Genomic DNA, 19,469 nt, shown 5'->3' on the forward strand with positions numbered 1-19,469 from the left:
CATTACAATGCAGAAAGCCGAGTGTGGATTTAAATGTCTCTTTAATTGGGATCAAGGGATTTCCTCATTATCGGCAGAGACAAAAGGAAAATGGCAAAACAGCAACCAAAAGTAATTTAAATATAGATTCACACAGCTCATACTCCCTGGAGAATAAACCACGAAAGTCGAGAAAACGAAAACAGGATTTAGTAATATTTCCACTAAGGACTGTGATCATGATGTGGAAACCCCCCCTTCTTTTTTTAGAACCATTAATAGCGCAGTGCCCATGTGGCTTTATTGTACCGGGATGTAAACATGTTAATTTTGTCTGGTGGAATTTACTTTGGAGCCAGCCTCTAGTGGCCAACAGAGGAATTGCAGTTTTTTTGGGGGGCATTTTAGCATTTGCTTTATTTTCAACCCTGAAATTTGGCGCTTGTCAAATCCAAAAACCACACATTCATAGAGGTGGGGAGGTGCTTGTACAGTAAGACAGCACTCCTCCTAAAATATGCTCGCTCTCTCTCTCTCTCTCTCTCACACACACACACACACACACACACACACACACACACACACACACACACACACACACTTAGATATAATTATGCAGGTGTTTCCACACTGTTCAGATGGAATGATTTATTCATAATTATGATAGCATAATAAAACAATGAACATTGAAAGCACTGACAGTTGAACCCAAGGCCTCTCACACACAGCATGCACCACCCCGACCCTAGCATTCACAGAGACACTGAACATCCCTAACGGCAAGTTGCTCCTGGCTTCTGAAAAGAGTCCTTTTTTAACTCTGTCCAAGTCAGTTTTTCCTTGTTCTTTTTTTTTTAATCCTTTAAATATATTTTGATATAAAAACAAGCCCACGTATGATGAATCAACCATGTTTGTGAACTGCCTCTCCCCCTTCTTCTCCTGTTATTGCCCTGCCACCCAACCACCCACCTACCGCTCCTCTGGGCGGTCTTTAAGGAAGGATGAACATGACACTGGCCCCCTCCAAGTCTCCTCACTTCCTATTCTCGTGCTCTTCATGGACGCTTGGATTAACAAAGCAAAAACCAAAAAAAAAAAAAAAAAGTCTGATGTAAAGATGGTGGAGGTGAAGGAGATGCCACTTAAAAAAACCCCAAACAGTTTCATAACCTCTGGAACAAAGAAAGCAATAAAAAAAGATTTTGTTTAAAAAATAAAAATTGAAACCATAACAGTCCAATCAAAAGAAGTGTTGGAGGGAAGTCTGGAGCTCTGTAGACTGGAGGCACTTTGGCACAGAGCGAAGGCCCCACACCTGACAACAAGGCCGAGGGAAAGCAAGGAGGGATGCAAGGAAGGAATGACAGAGTTGGGCTGAAAGGCATGCAAAGCCACATGGTGATATGGGAATCTGGGAATGATCGAGTGGGGTGGACTGGAGAAGAAAAGAGCACCTGACAAACGTGGAGGAAAAGGCCAGCCTCCCCTCCAGTTAATGCCATGTTCAGGAGAGGAGGAGGAGGGGAGGAAATACAAAGAAACAAAAGGGAACTTTCACATAGAAGAAGAAGAGCAATTTGGACCAAGTGACAAAGAGAAGGGAGAGTGAGTGAGCAGTGGCAGGTGTAGGAGGAGGAAAGAGAAGCGGCCCATCGCGAGAAGAGGAAATTGTCTGGCAAAAGCTATACAACACAAACAGGAAAACAGTCCTAGTGTGAAAGCAGAGGACGGCTGGTGGACGGTGGAGGTCGGGGGAGGGGGCACAGCGTAGCAGTCCCACAGGTCAAGAGGCTTGGCAGGTAGGAGGAAAGTGCTGTGGTCCCTCTTCTCCTTCTCCTCCTCCCACTTTACAGCTGTGCTGGGCTGCATCTCGCCCCCGTCCTCTTCCCCCGGTACCCCCCACAAGCACCTCCTCTTCACAGGTAGAGCTCCTTGGCTCTGATATGCTGGAGCTTCTCCCTCAGCATGCGGAAGGAGGGCCGCATCACGGGATCCAAGGTCCAGCACTGCTTCATCAGGTCGTACACCACGGCGGGGCAGCCGTCTGGGGCATCCATCTTGTACCCTTTCTCTACCCGAGGCACCACTTCTTTCAACGGCTGAGAGACACAGACAAAGAAATGCTGACATTAGCTCAACATTTTGATCAGTCAAACTGATGCAATGGACTCAAAGGTGATGCAATATTCCAGGCAAAGGTAACTACATAACAAGAATAACTAAAAATAACTAAAAATGCGAACGTATCAACCGGTGACACATCACCTGCTTCAGTTGTTTCATGGCATGAATGAGGCCAACACAGAGAACCAGCAGTTACACTGATCTTGCACAAAAATAAATAAATGGTTCAGGCAATAAAGCCTGCCATCTGCTGGTGTATGTCAGACGTCAGCGAGCCACAGAAAATCCCATAAAGGTACTTACAATTCTAGGATAAGGCACACGCCCAAAGGAGTAGATCTCCCACAGTAGGATCCCATAACTCCAAACGTCTGACTTAGTGGAAAACCTCTGTTGGATTAAGAGAGAAGCCGAAATTCATACATTATACATAAAGGCATTCAGAAAGCAGATCAGGCTTGCGCCTCCCTCCAGACCAACAAAACCAGGTCGTACAGTACATGCACCCCCACGGTGGATTTTAAACCAAACAATCAAGATGTGACTGAAGTGTACACTTTCAACTTTAATTCAAGGGCATTAACAAAAGGACTGCTTAAACTTAAGGAATTGCTGACATTTTTATAGACAGTCCCTCATTTTCATTTTAAATATAAAGATTTCCACTCTATAACTGTCCATTTCCACTGCACTGCTGCCACAGCCATTATATTTTGGTCTGCTGCCTTGACCCTCGCATATACACACACACACACCGTCTGTGTTTTTTTAAACCAACATTAAGATGTTGGCATCAAATTCAGAAACATTTCTCATTCTCAACATTTTCAGTTAAACTCAGGCCTTAATTCATTAACATTTCAGTGAATTTGTTTACACATTGTCCTAACTTTGTTGGAAATAGAGCTGAATAATTATTTTTCCCCCCCATATTTGCAGCTTGTTCAACAGTCATACACTCTTTGCTGTCAGGCTCTGGGTGCCCAGAGTTACTTTATCTGGGCAGAAATTCTGGGCAGCTTGACAGATGATTCGATTAAGATGTTGAGAAAACCTTTGGGCTTGCTTTTACTCTCCAGCAGGAAAACTGTTTATGAGCCACTAAACACCACTCTTTGTTAAACTGGCCTCTTTAAATACTTTTAGGGCAGACAAACACACTATTAATGAACTTGCTAGACCCGGGATCAAGATTATACCACTATTTAAAAGACTGTCTTGGACTGGCACTCTCATTCAAATAAACTGATATCCTGCAGCCTCCCCTTTTTAATCCATTTTAAATAAACCGCCCTTATTCAGATCAATTAAGAGTCGAGTCAGCAACATCAACCCTGTCTCATCCCATCACCTTCTCTCTTAGTGCTTCTGGGGATGTCCATTTGACGGGCAGCTTGGCAGTGTCCTGTATGGAGGATGCCTCCTTGGTGAGGCCGAAGTCGCTGACCTTGGCGATGTTATCGTCAGAAACCAGCACATTGCGAGCCGCCAGGTCTCTGTGGACGAAGTTATTGGCCTCCAGGTACTCCATAGCTTCACACACGTCACTGCCAGGAAAGAGGATGAGTGAGAACTGGCTAACTAATATAGGGCAATAGGTGTTGAGGATTTTACTTTTATCACCTGCCCTTGTCAGGAAAATTAGCTTGGCTAGAGGGAAAACTAAGCCATTATGATTTTCAATTTAGTTTCAGATGTAAATGCTCCAAAATGTTTTTTCACTACTGTAAGTTATTTCAAAACTTACAAGGCTGGCACAGAAAAATGAAACTTCAACTGATTAATTTGAGACAAACATATAATAATGCTCATCTGAAAGCTTACACTCATTCTTTGTACTGATCACAATGGACTTAACTTGCTTTAGATAACAATATTAGCTAGATAATTATTAAATTAAAATAAATAAGGATGTATGAGTTGCAGCAAACAACGTTCATGTTACTGCTATGACACTTTTCTCCTGAAGTTCAGTAAGAACGCAGAGGGTTAAAGTGGCAGTGATTTAGTTTCAGATCCCGAAAAGAGCAGTTTAAAAATGTTCTTTTAAATAATTCTTTAAATAATTGCTTGAAAGAGACTCACAGTGAGAACTTGAGTAAGCAGTCTCCACCGAGAACAGTCCGCCCTCGAGAGCGCAGGTAGTCCACTAGGCTGCCCTGTGGTGCAGTTTGGATTATTAACACAATGCTTACATTCAAGAAAGTCTCACAGAAAACTGTGTAGGTACATTTTTTAGCATGAATAGCCTGAGTAAAAACCAAATCGACGACCCCGTGCGAAAAAAGAAAACATGTCAAAGTATTTTTTTTTAATAAGGGGAAACATTTGTTTCATCTGTACAATAACAAGTGTTTTAAAAATCCATTTGCTGTTTTACATGAGGTCACAGTCGTCATCATTTCTTGGCTTAGAAGCAAATGCCTCCTCTAGTGCACAACCTGTAACCCCCTCTGCAGATGAAACAAACAAGATATAAATCTTTTTGTACCCGCTGAATGGGGTCAGGTCAGGTGTTTTCCAGTGTCTCCTGTCTTTATGCTAAGCAAGGCTAACAACTGTTTCATTAGCGTGGTTTTGACTGTGTTTTATTCTCCTAATGTACTGAACTAGCGTTTAAATCGCAGAGGGTTAATGCGAGCATGTACCATTTCCAGTTTTAGAACTTGTCATAAAAGAGCACTTGGGCTGACCTTAGCCATGTATTCTGTGACGATGTAGAGACTGCCCCTCTCCTCCACGATTACACCTAGCAACTGCACCAGGTTGTTGTGCCTCAGTTGCCTGTTGAAACACAGAAACAGAGGGGGAAAAAAATATGCGGTAAGCATGCAGTAAAATATTTTTTAAAAATCATGGTCAACTTCTACCCACAAAAATGACAAAGGATGACCTAATATTTGATGAAGAAACATGTCTGCAGACAGAAACATCTGTGGTGGTGTGAAGTACAAAAAGCAATAGCTGCGGATCTTACGTCATGACAGAAGCCTCAGCGATGAAAGCCTGTGCTGTAGCGTCATTTTTGATGCACTTGACCGCCACCTTGGTCCCTCTGTAGTCTCCTACCATCACATCTGACAAGGACACAGAGGGGACAAAGTTTTAGTACATTCTCCAAGGTGACCTTGGCCTGATGTGAGAAATGAAAATGAAATATGAAAATATCCTGTTTAAATTTGGTTCTTACCCCCAAACTCCCCTTTGCCAATGGTCTGGAGGAGTTTCAACTCTTTTCTGTTCAAGGCCCAGCCACCTGCCAAAAGAGGACGTTAATGACACTCTGCAATCATAATGTAAGTAATAATATTATTCCAAAAAGGCGTTATGAAAAAAATCCTCTGTTCATGACTTTGCAGTTACAGCAGCTATTTTCTTGTTAAAATAACTTTGACAATGATGTATATCCTTTAAGCAGGAGAATTAATCTTTGCATTTCTCTAGTGTAAGAATTAGCTGGGTCAGATGTGTATGTGAGGGTAAATAAAGACAGACAGAGCTGGAGACTGACCTTGAGAGCCGGTGAAGCCCAGCAGTCGTTCCCAGCCACACAAAGATTAACCACCCTCAGTTGATTAATGCTATTAAAGCTCGTAGGAGACGCAGGATTTCTCTGTACACTGTGTGTGTGTGTTCATGCATCTGATACTGTGAGGTTAATGTGGCATATAAAGACAAGCATAACAAAGTGTCCCTGTGTGTATTGGTGCCAGTGTCCCTGTAGGGCTGTGTAATGAGCTCTGTGTGCTCTTACTCCTAGAGAATTCGTCTTGCGCTGCCACTGTTCCCTCCATCAACTTCGGTTTAATCAGCCTGGTACAAAGGCCATCAGCGTCTTTGGTGTAGTGCTGGAGAGAGAAAGTTTGAGAATTAAATACAATCTCCATGCATAAAGAAAAAAAAAGTATGTATGCTTCAAGTGTTAAAAGTTACAAAGAAAATCCTCTCTCAAAAGGTTTTCCCTGAATTTAGGTCAGCAGTATATACTGTACTGTGCCACTGTACCTAGCTGAATGATCCGATACGGATGTTCTTGGATTACTTCATACTGTTGAGTCTATATACAAGCTTTTGATATGCAAAACAAAAGAGAGGCTGATGTTCGGGGCCACCCTCTGCAGAAAAATGTGACGGTAGCGATGAAAAGAAGATTCAAGCTGTGTTGTCAGATTTTATGAGAGGAGGCTCCATCCACCAAACAGGTACAGCATGACAGGTTTACCTTTTATCAACATGCATCTTTGTTAAAGACGAGGAGGCTCGTCTTGAGGGACGACAGAATCCCGGCCTCATTTCCATATGAAAGATGGAATAAAACAGGAGCAGCAAAGTTGGGAGGATTTACAGCAGAGTACAAAGCGAGAAAACACAGTAAGGTGTTCGCCTGAAGTTTAAGGGCTGCTTCTGCTGCTCTGTAAAATTTAACTCCAGCTCCAGTCAGAAGTACTCTATTAAAGCAGTGTGTATTTCTAATCAGCTCCAGTTACAAAAGACATGAGTACATTTTCAGATTTGCCCTTTTTCCAGCTCTAAAACAAACCAAAAAAATCCACCAGAATAAAGTTTTATTACTTTAAAAGCTCTATTTTTTTTCTTTAAATTCGTGTAGTTGAAGAGACAGCTGATCCACTATGTCTAAACTTACTAAAGGTCTTTTATGTGTCTTTCACTGCATTTCCATTTGAAACGATTCCTACTCATGTTACACAGAGACTCATCCACTGCGTAAAACATTTTAGCTTCCTTCCCTTTAAGACAGATTTCTTTTGATTGGCTGTCCTTTGGTAAAGTTTGTGGGTGGGTCTCCTATGCTCACAGCCTGAGTTGCGTGTCTGAGATGACCAAATTATGGATATCAGCCCTTACTGACATCATGCAGACCCATTAGTAGACTTGTTTGTTACTGGAAACTTTGAACATGTTTAATATGATATGAGCATCCACCATTGTAAAACAAAATAAGAAAAAGCATAAGGTGTAGTCTCTTTAAGCTACTTCAGATGTGGACAGATCAAGGGACAACAATACGGAGGGCAAGTCACTTATAAAATTACATCCCCTGCAGCTTTGGCTACTATATAAAATGCTTAAATAATCACTACACTACAGAAAAGTAACTATCAACAGAAGTCAGTTAAAAAACAAACAAACAAAAAACACAAAGGAATAAAAATCTACACTTTAAAGTCAGACACACTGTGATGAAAAGATCACACTTGGGAAATGTTTAAACCTCTGCTGGACACTGTCAGTATTAGTGTAAAGGTGAGGTTCCTGGGGAGCATTTACTGTGGGAACAAGGAGGAGGGTGAGAGGGCTGGTGCATTTGCACCAAGCTGACAATACAGGGATGACTCGTCTACCTACAGAGAGCTCTGCTGTCAGATGGAGGCAGCGTGCAAAGTATGTGGTACAACCGGTCTTTGGGCCACTCTGGCATGTACTGTTGTTGGTCTGTCTGCCAGCCACGGAGAAGAGTGAGGTTATAACATATAAACAGCTGAAGTGACAATGACAGTGACAAGTGTCCACTGCAGCTGCTGTCTCTACTTTTTATACTGTATTTCTGATCTTTTAAGATTTTTTTCCACAATCCTCTCATTCAAGATGAACTCTTCTGTCACTCCCTTCCCTATTCTGGCCCACTTGTCAACCAATCGCCTTTCAGCAGACGCATACATCATCTGCTTCCAGCGATGTGCAAATAGGTTTTGGAAGACTGCATGGCAGCAGACCTGACATGGGTGAAAACGCCTCTCTGCTGTCTGTCCAAATGGAAACGTGTATGCAGACACATTTGTGGGACCATATTACACTTTACAGTTCATCCTTATAAAGACAACAAAATAATCTAATCCCAGTCCATATCTGCTTATCAATTTAGGATAGTATTACAAAGGCAAGGACCCTGTTTGTCACGGCAAGTAAAGAAATAAAGACCATCTGCGTTGAATTGCAAAGGCAAAAAAAAAATCATGTGAAAAGAAATCAGTGCCTCCTTAAGTGATAGCAGAAGTTACATAAATCATGAAACCTCTTTGTGACCACTGTTACACAACTGTGGACTGATGTGATGACTATAGACTGTAAGATATGATTATAACCACCAGGGGGCAGCATGGTGAAGGAAGGCTGAAGACAAATTAACTGCACATGTAAAATAGCCACAGTTATACACAAATGATGCATTTAGATTATGTATAGCATTTATCAGGTCATTATTTATCATTTCTGAAGCGTTGCCTATATGATCTTGAAAAAGACAGCCCTGAACGGACCTTAATTAGCATTGCTTATGTAACAAATAATCACTGAAATGCAATCTTAGAATGCATGACAATGTGTTTTTAGAGCACAAGTGGCTAAATCACAATCTTCCCATGTGTAATTAGCAGAGAAAGGTGTGATCACAGAGTTGAAACAGCCAGTGAGCACCCTAACAGACAATACTTTGACTGTGCAATTACACCCCTAAAAATACCATATGGAGCGAGCTTTGCTTTTGTTTTTGTTTTGTTTTGTTATTTTTAAAAACCACGTGCATCAGAGGATGCGCTGACTGAAGACAGAGGTCTGCCAGCATTTGATGTGTAGGTCTATATGAAGAATAACAGAGCAGAGGAACACCGAGCGAGCCGGAAAAACACACAAGAATGTAAGGAATTCTATCATGCGCAATTATAGAGAAAGAAGAGACAAGGGAATGCAGACAGGCTACAGAATAAAGATGTAAAGAGATACCGAAAGAAAGAAACATAGCAGGGTAAAGCAGGGAGACGGAGACAGTGGAGGGCGAAAGGAAGATACGGAGATGAGAGGAGGAGGAGGACAGAAAGCAATATGCCAGGTATCCACCAGGGAACACAAAGACAGAAAGAAAGGAGGAGGGAGGGAGGTGGAGAAAGGAAGTAGAGGCTGAACTGAGCCCGGAGGGTGAGTGTGTGTTGGAGAGTGTGTGTGAGAGAGAGAGATTGTGGGTGGCTGATAACAAGAATGCGCTGGGGATGTAGATGGTCTCGTTGCCAGCTGGCACATTCCTGCCTGTCCACTTCCAACGCCCCACAAGGCAAAAAAGATGAGGCCCAATTAAAAGTGTGATAGCCGCCAATCCAGCTCTTCTCTTTATCTAAGAGGATGAAAGGCCTTTATCTCGCTCCCTCTCCGTTTCTATCATCATGTCTCCCCGTCTTCCCCTTTCCACACTCCGTCCTTCCTCTGAACCAGCTTACAGAGAGCAGTCAGGGAGTGAGAGGATCAGACAGCTTTTTGAAGGATACGTACTTGAGTCAGAGTTTTGGGAGAAGTCCACAGAGATATTCAGCATGTGTGTCCTTTACAGAGTTATGTAATCAAACTGCTGCATCATTTATCACCATATAACTACCACAACTTATTTCTATTAGCTGTCGTGCCATGCAGTTTAGAAGATGGATTCCAATTGTTTACTCCTAATAAAAAAACAAAACAACTTTTTTGTTGATTCAAACAGGTTTACATTTTCCTTTTTACCAAACAAATAAAAAATAATCAATAACCAAAGACTGCAGGTGTAATGTAAGATAATCAGCTTTTAATGCAACTGACTGACTGTCACAAATGCTAGGGGAATGTGATGGGATCATTGGGTGACCTAGGGCTGCTCAATTAATCGAATTTTAATCACGATTACGATCTGGGCTTTCAACGATCATTAAAAATGACTGAGCCGATTATTAGCCCCTCCCTCGTGCTTTACTCTCACGCTGCTCCGTGTGGCAAATCCAGCGCACCTCTCTGCATTTCGAACATGCGTCACAACAATTAAGAGCAGCGGTCCCCAACCCCTGGGCCTTGGTCCGTGAGTCGTTTGGTACCGGGCCGTGAGAGTTGAGGCTCAGGTGTGAAATGTATGGTTTCAGGGTTTTTATCGGTTTTCAGCGTTATTTTGTTATCGTTTTGATCGTTAACTCGGTTTTCCTTGGTCTTTTCACGTGTGTTATGAATAACTCTTCTTTTTTTCGGTACCGGTACTAGTTTTATTTTGTTGCATTTATCCGCGACACCTTAAAGGCCGGTCCGTGAAAATATTGTCGGGCATAAACCGGTCCGTGGCGCAAAAAAGGTTGGAGACCGCTGATTAAGAGGACCCGAGGGAAGCTCGGAAAGCTAAGCAGAAGTTATTTGGAGAGGAGAGTGACTGCTGTTGGTTGAAAAGAGAGGTAAAAAAAAGACTTCAGTGGTGTTGCACACTATTTTATATTATTTTTTAAAGTCATTATTCAATACATTCTTATTGTTAACCCTTTAAAGAGCCGCACGTTCAGTTTTGTTTAACTATTTTTAAATCCCTGTAGAACCTGAACCGCGTAAGCTAGCGCAATAATTTGTTTTGTATATGAAACCGGAGTTGTAGTACTTACATCTTATGCCATCAGCTTGTCCTCGGTCACGGTTTCCTTCCACATAAAACTTTGCAAAAATTGCATAAAAAGCGCTTGCAGGAACAAAAACATAATATTACAGAAACACGCGTTGCCACTTCCCACAGTGAAACAGACGTCAGCACGAACTGTCGCATGTCCGCCATTTCCTGCCCTAAACCGGACGTGACGTCATTTTCGTGGAAAATGTAGTTTTTTACTTGTAGGCCTTAAAAGCCTATACTGGTGTTTTTATAAGTCATGTTTGACTTTTCTGAATAGTTGCTGGGATGCTTAGAACTCGAATTACACTGCTGGAAATAGTTTATTTTGATGCACCTGCTGTTTTCTTTGCAAATTTGCATCATAGGATTGTTTTTCGTTTTTCCTGCAGTATATAAAAATTGGTGTATCTCAAAAATAAAACTATGAAGACACTCAAAATAAATTTCCTGCTGTTGTAAACTATTTTTTGCAACTTTTTTGTATTTAAAGTTTTGAGGGATAAGCCTCTTAAATTTCTCCAAGTAGAAATATATGTAACAAAAACGATTTTCAATTTATTTTTTTTGTAGTTTATTGCACTTTTATGCAATTAATGTAGTTACTATGGACTTAATGCATACATATTATTAAATTATGGGCTATAACAGTTGTATTGATGTATAGTAACTTGAAATGCTCCCAGAAATGGCACTACAGCATGTATAAAAATATATATATATATATATAAGCTCTGGCGGACTTGGTTCTATAGTAGGTCTTAAAGGGTTAAATAAATATCGTCAAATAATCGAGATCTCAATTTCAGTGAAAATAATTGTGATTATCATTTTTGCCATAATCGAGCAGCCCTAGTGTGACCTAATGGACAATGAGATACAATATTTAACTGTAGAAAATACGTGATATAAGAGGCTTTTAGCTCTGTAATAGACTAGAAACAAGTCTCTCGTACAGTGTTAACTGTGTTAAGATCTAAAACACCTTTGATAGACAGACGAAGCATATCTGAGAGGATAAACAGTTGGCCTGAAACAAACAGAAATATAAATTCTCATAGGAATTATATAACAACCTTTTAAGGGGAAAACAAAAAAAAACAAAACAAAACAAGTAGGTTTGTTTTCCTGCTGCTCTTCAGTTTTACTGAAGAAACTCTGCTTGTTTCGGCTGCTCCCTTATTCACAAGGGGTCACCACAGCAGATGTAGCACATGTTTGATTTGGCAGATTTTTTCCACCAGATGACCTTCCTAACGCAACCCTCCCACAGGAGGAGATTTAGTTCCTCTCCTGGTCTCAAACTGGGATCTTTCATGTGTCAGGCACATGTGTTAGTTGCTAAACTATGGCGCCACCCTTTCTGAAGAAAACCTAAGATGGAATAAACTTTGTAAAATCACCAACTTTTTTACTGTAACAGTTATTTTAAGGATCGATACTACTTAATTTGAGCTACCTAAATAAAATGTAGCCTAACTCTCTGTGACCTTCAGGATAGAGGAAGTATGCACTGGAACATTAAAACAAGGTGACATTTAAAGTTTCATTTTCTTACAAATCGCTCTCTTTGACGTTCAGTTAAATGCCTCAAGTCTTTCGGCTCTTAAAAACAAAAACCAGCTGGAAATGATGATGATGATTATGAGAAGGCATTCATCGTTTTTTTACTGCCAAACTGAATGCCAGTAGTACTATTAAAGGTGTTCTGTCAACAAAATTAGACTACAAATAACAGCTATATGCTCTCCATCCTTCCTCACCTCCACCAGCTGCATGAGGTTCTCAAAATACTCTTCCTCGTCGATGGTGAGTTTGCCGTTGTGGTAGATGATGCGGTAGTGCTCCACCTTGCCATCACAGCTGACACACAGGGTGTAATCTCCAGGATAGTTGGTGCTTTCCCTCACCAGGAATAAACCCGTCTCTGGAGGGTAGAGGAGCCGCTCGGCCTGCTCCCGAGTTATCTTCCCATGAAACCAGCTGGAGAGAGTGAAGAGAGGGGTGGGAATGAAGGACGTGAGGAGACAAAGAGGGAAGAGGGAGAGAGAGTATGTCAGACAAAAAGGACACACAGGATTGACTGGAAGTGTTTTATGGCCGCACACAGAGTGTTTATGTAACAATGACGTTGTTTGATCTATGTACAGAAACTCAACTTGTGCCGTTTTTTAAGAATATATCTCCAAAAAGAGAGAGAGAAGAAAACAACTAAATTTCAACCATACAGAGGTACCAAATTCCATGTATCATGGCCCACAGCATTCCTCTGAAATGAGAAGTGAAAAACAAGAGGGGGGCAGTAATGGGAAGCCGACAGCAGCACTTCCACCCTGTTCAGCTTGAATGGTGAAGGGGCGAGGCTGTCTGATCTTGGGGAGTCAGTGAAAAAGTACCTGAACCCAAACAACAGGAAACATGGTGCTAAAACGCACGCACGCATGCATGCGCACACACACATACACAAAGCCTGGGGCAGAGTCGGAAACTGACATACAGGCACTGCAATAACAGGAAAATGCAAAAGCTGCTCAGACAAGGCGGGGAGCAGGATAAAACCAAGTCACCCATTCCCGACTGCGGTCAGAGAGACCAAGAGACGGATTGAACTTTCACCACCCGCTGTAGCGAAAAGGAGGGAGATCAAAAACCAACTCCACCTCCTGTTAAGTTAAAAAGCCGATCACAATTCTGTTGGTTGTGGCAACAAAGAAACGCTTGCTTCCTGATTTAGAAGCTAACTGTTACACAACGAGCATCAACCTCGCCATATGGCTTGATAGGAGGCATCTATATGCTACTGAAGGACGGATTAGACAGCAAGATCACACACTTTGATCTACTCAACCACCATCTTTACAATCATCTGTTACAAAAACAGAATTTTTTCACACTGCTGTTGCTTTTAAATGATAATGCATCCTCCATCGAGCTTAAATGGTAAATGTTTTTTAATCTTTGTTAGATACATTTCAGTTTCCTACAACAAAAGCTAACACCCTATTTCAGTATTCTGAATTTCCTTCCATTCATGGCTATTGATCTGTGGTATTAAGCATAAACACAGGGGGGTATCCCATGTACCCTGCTGATTTCTGCCACTATTTGTATGAAAGGTCACATTAGCCACCAAGAATTGCAAAGGACAAAGTCTCCTTATCGGCACTGGCTGGTCAATGGGTGGTAATTAACAACTATGAATGATTTAGCCCACTTTCCTGTGGCTGCCTCTGTCACGCCCTCCTCCTCTTCAATCACTCCACTTGGTCTCCTCAGACAGCAGAGGCCCTTGTGGTAAAGCTGCTTAACATGGCTCGAGTTGATTAGATCAGAATAGGGAGCTTCTCCGATGGAGAGAAGCTCTTTAACTCCCAATAATCCGAGAGCAGGCGCCAAGAGTGGATGGCCCCAGTAACACAAAGCCCAGTGGTAGACACACACTTGCTGCTTTGTCTCCAGAAATTAACCGCAGTTTTCAGAAATGACATCATATTGAAATAAAAGTGAACAACATGTTCAGCACAACTTGGAAGGAATGAGTAGGACAGCGCAGATGAATACGCCAGCTTTCTTTAGGGTGGTTTGGTTACATGGGTCAGATATCTGCCACATGAGGGCAGTAGATGGAGCAGAGTCAAGTAAAGGAGGCAAGCGCTGTATCTACAGCCGAGTATCAACCGATACGGGTGAACGTTAAAGCAGAAAACCACAGATGAACCCTTACGTAACCCAGAAGAGAGGGAGAGGTCCTCTCCGAGACATTTGCTGATGATTCATAAAAAAATCCAAAAGTCCCTGCAGGATACAGAGAAACGACTTCTGATGACTTGAGTTAAAACACTGAACTATGCAGTGATCTCAAAGGCAGCAATTAGAGCAGAAGGTCAGGATGTGAAAGCATGCTGAATATTTGGGAGTCAAAGAGCAGTGAGTTAGTTTCATAGCACCCTCTTCTTCTTTCCTCCTTTCTTTTAGAAAAGCAACTCTGAGAAGGACATTTGGTTATGGCTGAAAACAAGTTTCATTAAATTCATTCTGAGCTACAGATTAATTACAGCTGTTCCCCACGTTAGCCTTTAATAATCAGTGTTGTTGTGTGCACACAAATCCCTTGTAGCTGCACAAGGCTCATTTTAAGTTACTGCACCACCGGGCCTCCTAATATCACACACAAAACATGCCTGAGCTGAATGACACAGTAACCGAATTTAAAATGGTGTGAACAGACGGTATGAGGTGGCAAATAGAGAGGTCAACGCTTTCAGCAGCAGTTGATGAAGGGAGACAAAGAGGGTCAAAAGTCTATATAAATGTTTCCTGCCAACATTTTAAGAACATATCACTAAGAATAGTTTGAGCTACACATGCAATGCTGACAAGACTGCATTTCACTTTCTATCCGCAGCTGACACCTTTATTGTGTTAATGATTTCCTTCTAGGAGCACGAGAAGAGTTCATTGTTGCTGCACGAGGTTTGAAAGGTACAAGGAAATAAATGAGCAGCTTATGTATATAACTCCTTACTGTCAAAGAAAATTGGATACTTCCAATACTGGAAACACTGAGGAACTGAAATACAATCTGTACTTTATCTTTGACTTAATTAACTTAACTATGCCCATTACAAAAAACCACAACTTTGAGGTCCAACTTACCATTCTCTTCTTGCAATTCATGTACTTCCTACTGAAATTAAGAACTTTCTTCTGCTTTGCAAAGTTTTAAGACTTGTTTATTACCATCTCAAGAGTAAACACAAATGGTCTGGCAGCTCTCACAGCTTTCAACATCTTATAGCTCATAGCTCGGTTGCAGCAGCTCGGCTTTCCTGTCTCCTTTCATTTGAATATGCCTCTCGTTATGTTTTCCTCGTTTTGAATAGCTGCATTTTCAAAGAGCCCGAAATGTCACTCAAATCTAGTGCACAGCTGGCTGTAGCCTCTATGGGTGTCTGACACAGACAACAGAAGACAGGGAATTTTCATCTTTTGAAGTCAAGACTAATTTCTCCCTCTCACAGCAGGAGACAAAAGTGAATCGGGCTATAACAACTTGTTCATACATAAAGATGTCTGAGATACAAGACACAGACCATTAGTATTTTGATTATAACTGTATTCTGTCGCAATCCTGGAGAACTTTGGTAGTTTCCTAAAATGTTATTTCAGAATGAAACAGTTCTGCAATCCTACAAAAAAAAAAAAAAAAAAAAAAAAAATATATATATATATATATATATATATTATCCTCTTACATTGCATTAAAAAAATGTTTGTATGGTCTTAAAAATAAATGCAAAACACCACAAACACACAGACATGACAGTTTAACTGGGATTATCCATTCTAGTACTCACGGCATAAGACTGAGTTTCCCTCCTGACTTGACGCCTTCCCTTTTCTGGACATAGTTAGCTGGGATGGTGCCCTCTCTGCCCACCTGGTTCCTTGCTCTGTACCAGTTTGGATCCTGAAACAGTCGAACACACCACAACACAGCTGAAATACCATAACTAAGGCGGGGTACCATTTTTATACCAAGTCATTTTGTGGGTAAGGAACACTTCTGTACCTTAGAGATAACACAACACAGAAAGACACAGTAGAGAATAAAAGCCAAAATCCACTTCAGCCCCATCAGATATTTGTGGGCACAAGCTGTTGCATCAACAGAAACCAGCGAGTGCCTCTAGCTAAAAGGAAACCCACCAACTGAAGCAATAAAGCTGTTTGATAGGATTAAGTTCATTGCACCTTTTTAAAAGCTGATACACTTTTTTTTTTTTTAAATGTAGCTCTTTATTTGTCTTGTCATTTGTCATACAAATGAATAAACTAACTACTTTGTTAGGGACAAAACTTTTGGTTGTCTTGTCTTCTGACTTAAAGTACAAAAAACTAGGATTGTCTCATGAAATACTGCACAAATCCTGTTATAGGTACTGTTGCTGACATTTCAAGAATGAAGACAAATCCATGTCCTTTTACATCTCTGCATACATCTGTATATTGTTTTTAACATACAGAGAACATTTTACAAGTCCAATCATTGGTGAACAATCCAAAAAAACCCCAACCCTATTAACTGTGAAAACCCATGAAGAAACAGAAACAGCTTAAACAGTAACTTATTCACTGAATAATAATTGCTAGGATGGCAGCTCTGTGGGTTTAGTTAGAACAACCATATTCAAGGCACTTGTTTTCTTACCCTGGTGACTCCGATGATGGTCAGTACGTCTCCTTTACAGAAGGGTAAGTCCTGTTCATTGGCAGTCTGAAAGTTATACTTGGCTACACACTCTGTGCCAGTCGACCATGGTACCTAGATTATAGAAAACACAGAGGAACCAACATTATCTAGAGGTGTAACTCATAAGGAGCTAAATGAAACAAATTACAGAACACAATAAAAGAGTTTAGAGGTGGAGAGGCAATTGGGGAGGGCGAGAACAAGTCCTAATCACAGTGTTATGAGACTAGGATCCACTTATTAAAACCAAAGCCTGCCAGCATTACAGTCCTTATTCTGAATGTTTCTTTAGAGAGTTTACTCTTCTTCTTATGTTGTTTGTTTTCCCTTTTCAAATCTTTCAGGACCGTGTTAAATCTGTTCAAATCCAATAAGGCCTCAACAAATAAAATCGTAAGTAACACTTTTTGCAGTAGTTTCCTGGTGCAGTACAGGAAGTATGAACATTAACCTAGCAAGTAATTTTCTTCCCCATGTTTAGAGAAACTGGAGCTTTCATGGAAACTTGGGAGTAGGGATGGGTACCGGTGTCCGGTGCCATGATGGCACCGGTTCTGACATAAACGGTAGTAACCAGACCGAAAAGCAGCGCACATTTCGATGCTTTATTTCGGTGCTTTTTTTTCCTGAGCTGTGATACACTTCTAGCCAATCATTTTACGTTTCCGAGAATAGTAGGCGGGCCCAGGTACGTACGTTCTTTTAGAGCAGAGCTACAGATTAAAAATGTCCAAGCCGAAGCGGTCAAAAGTCTGGCTGTACTTCACAGCAAAATATGCAAACTCAGCAGCCTGCAACAACTGCTTTAAGCTGATACTGTGATACTGTCAAAGGAGGTAACACCTCAAATCCGATGAAACACCTGGCGATGCATAGCGTTTTTTTAAAAGCCCAGAAATGCGCCGTATTTGATATCTTGCTGCGAGACCTCACACGAGCGCATCTACTGCGGGTGGGTTGCCTGTTATGCAACATCCCCCAAAAACACGAAGAGGAGAGTCCTGGCCCCTAGCCCTGCCAGTGTAGCAGAAATGATGACGGATGATGATGGCAGCAGCAGCCGTTCTTCTCTGCGTGAGTAGCTAAATGTTGTTCGTGTGTAATTTACGTTGAGTAGGCTAACCACGTTATTACATTAATGCATGTAAGGTGAACTAGCAAACATCATCATAGCTACATGCAGCTGTCTTCTTGTTTGATGGCAGATACTCCCTTCACCCTGGCCAAAAAGGCTAAAATGACCAAAGAAAAAGTGGAAAACAGTTAAACATGAGAGGTTTTTGGACAAAGTTTGTGTTTTTTCCATTGTTTAAGCACTGCTTCCAGCCAAGAGTGATACCATATATGCCCCATAGCTGCAAAAAAGGCCAACATTGTTATCTTTTTACAAAAAACAGCTGAACATGAGAGGTTTTTGGACCAATTTTGTGTTCTCCATTCTTTAAGCACCGGTTTGAGCACCGTTTGAGCACCGGCACCGTTTCAAAAGTACCGATTTGGCACCGGTATCAGATAAAACCTAAACAATACCCATCCCTACTTGGGAGATTACTGTGCTAAACACTGAGCCACTGTTCAGTCATTAAAAGAGTTTATTAATCTAAAAATTAAACGTTAAATGTTGTGCATGAACAAAAGGTGTGGCATAGATAGTAAGCAATAATTTGTCTGGGCTGAGCTGTGCTCGATATTGCACACTTGAAAGGCAGAGATAATGCACCCCAAGGTAGTTATTTGAATCTTGACAAAAATGTTAAGACTGCAATAACATATCAGATAGAAGCAGTAACTGTATAAAGCAGCAACTTTATTTGTGTAATGGTAGTACCCTCCCCATGAATCACGGGCATAAAACCCTATATAACACCTAAGTGTCTAAAGCCAAAATGTTTTTCTGCTTTGATATCCAAATAAGCATTTTTCTGGATGATCTGCTAAAAGGAAATAAAAGGGACCTATGACACTCATTTTGAGCTCCAAATTTGAATTCTTGGAATCAAAAGTAGCTTTGGATGATCAGTCCATGTTTACATTACACTGGGCCTCACTGCAGCCTTTCATATATAAAAATTATATATGAAAAATGAAAACAGATCTTCTCTAAATACATTTCTCTTTTAGATTGCCAATTGACATCAGCTTGATAAACATGTCTACCATTAAAAAGCATTTAAATGTGTAATTTAAAGGAAATTTCACCATTTAATCGCATAAATTTAACTAGTGTTGAGATGGGAGTTGTTGACCGTTTCAAGCTACTGAAACAAGCATGGAGGACATTTAAATTCAAGAATCTCATTTCAAACTTGATATTTTTCCATTTTCAGACATTTAGAGTTCAGTTACCACTCCATGGGTTAATTTTGTTTATGCTTGTAAAACAAAAACCGGATGAGGCAGATCTCCTTCCTAGATAACAAACAGTAGGTTTATTAAATCTGCTGACCTCAGCTTATTCCCAGCATAGCCCTGCCAAACCTGTACCTGCTTAGAGATAAAATAACCCTGAGAGAAAAAAATAAATACCTGTGTATGTGTGTACCCAAAACAATGTGCTTTCAGTGAGAATTATTGCCTGTTCACTCCACTGCAGTGACTTTGAACCTCAGCTAAAGCTCTGCCATATAGTTGCACTCACTATCAATCTTGACTTGTCTAAAAGCCACAGCTGCAAGAATCACATATAAATGACAGAAAAGAAAGGAAAAC

The 19,469-nt window shown here is 41.0% G+C and overlaps 1 protein-coding gene across 2 annotated transcripts in view; it reads right to left on the reverse strand.

The window, feature by feature from the left end:
• Window positions 1–612: 612 nt before the first annotated feature.
• The window catches only part of cskl (c-src tyrosine kinase-like), a 55,087-nt gene continuing 36,230 nt past the window's right edge, over window positions 613–19,469 (reverse strand). For both annotated transcript variants that reach the window (XM_026174343.2, XM_026174351.2), the window contains exons 3-13: window positions 16,719–16,832; window positions 15,865–15,977; window positions 12,271–12,490; window positions 5,861–5,954; window positions 5,297–5,362; window positions 5,084–5,183; window positions 4,800–4,890; window positions 4,192–4,265; window positions 3,458–3,653; window positions 2,410–2,496; window positions 613–2,081 (exon numbers count right to left, since the gene is read on the reverse strand). In XM_026174343.2, the coding sequence (XP_026030128.1) occupies window positions 1,899–2,081; window positions 2,410–2,496; window positions 3,458–3,653; window positions 4,192–4,265; window positions 4,800–4,890; window positions 5,084–5,183; window positions 5,297–5,362; window positions 5,861–5,954; window positions 12,271–12,490; window positions 15,865–15,977; window positions 16,719–16,832 (1,338 nt within the window). In that variant the 3' untranslated portion in view covers window positions 613–1,898. The remainder of the gene's footprint in view (window positions 2,082–2,409; window positions 2,497–3,457; window positions 3,654–4,191; window positions 4,266–4,799; window positions 4,891–5,083; window positions 5,184–5,296; window positions 5,363–5,860; window positions 5,955–12,270; window positions 12,491–15,864; window positions 15,978–16,718; window positions 16,833–19,469) is intronic.

Source organism: Astatotilapia calliptera, chromosome 1 (assembly GCF_964374335.1).
Source record: "Astatotilapia calliptera chromosome 1, fAstCal68.1, whole genome shotgun sequence".
NCBI classification, from domain to species: Eukaryota; Metazoa; Chordata; class Actinopteri; order Cichliformes; family Cichlidae; genus Astatotilapia; species Astatotilapia calliptera.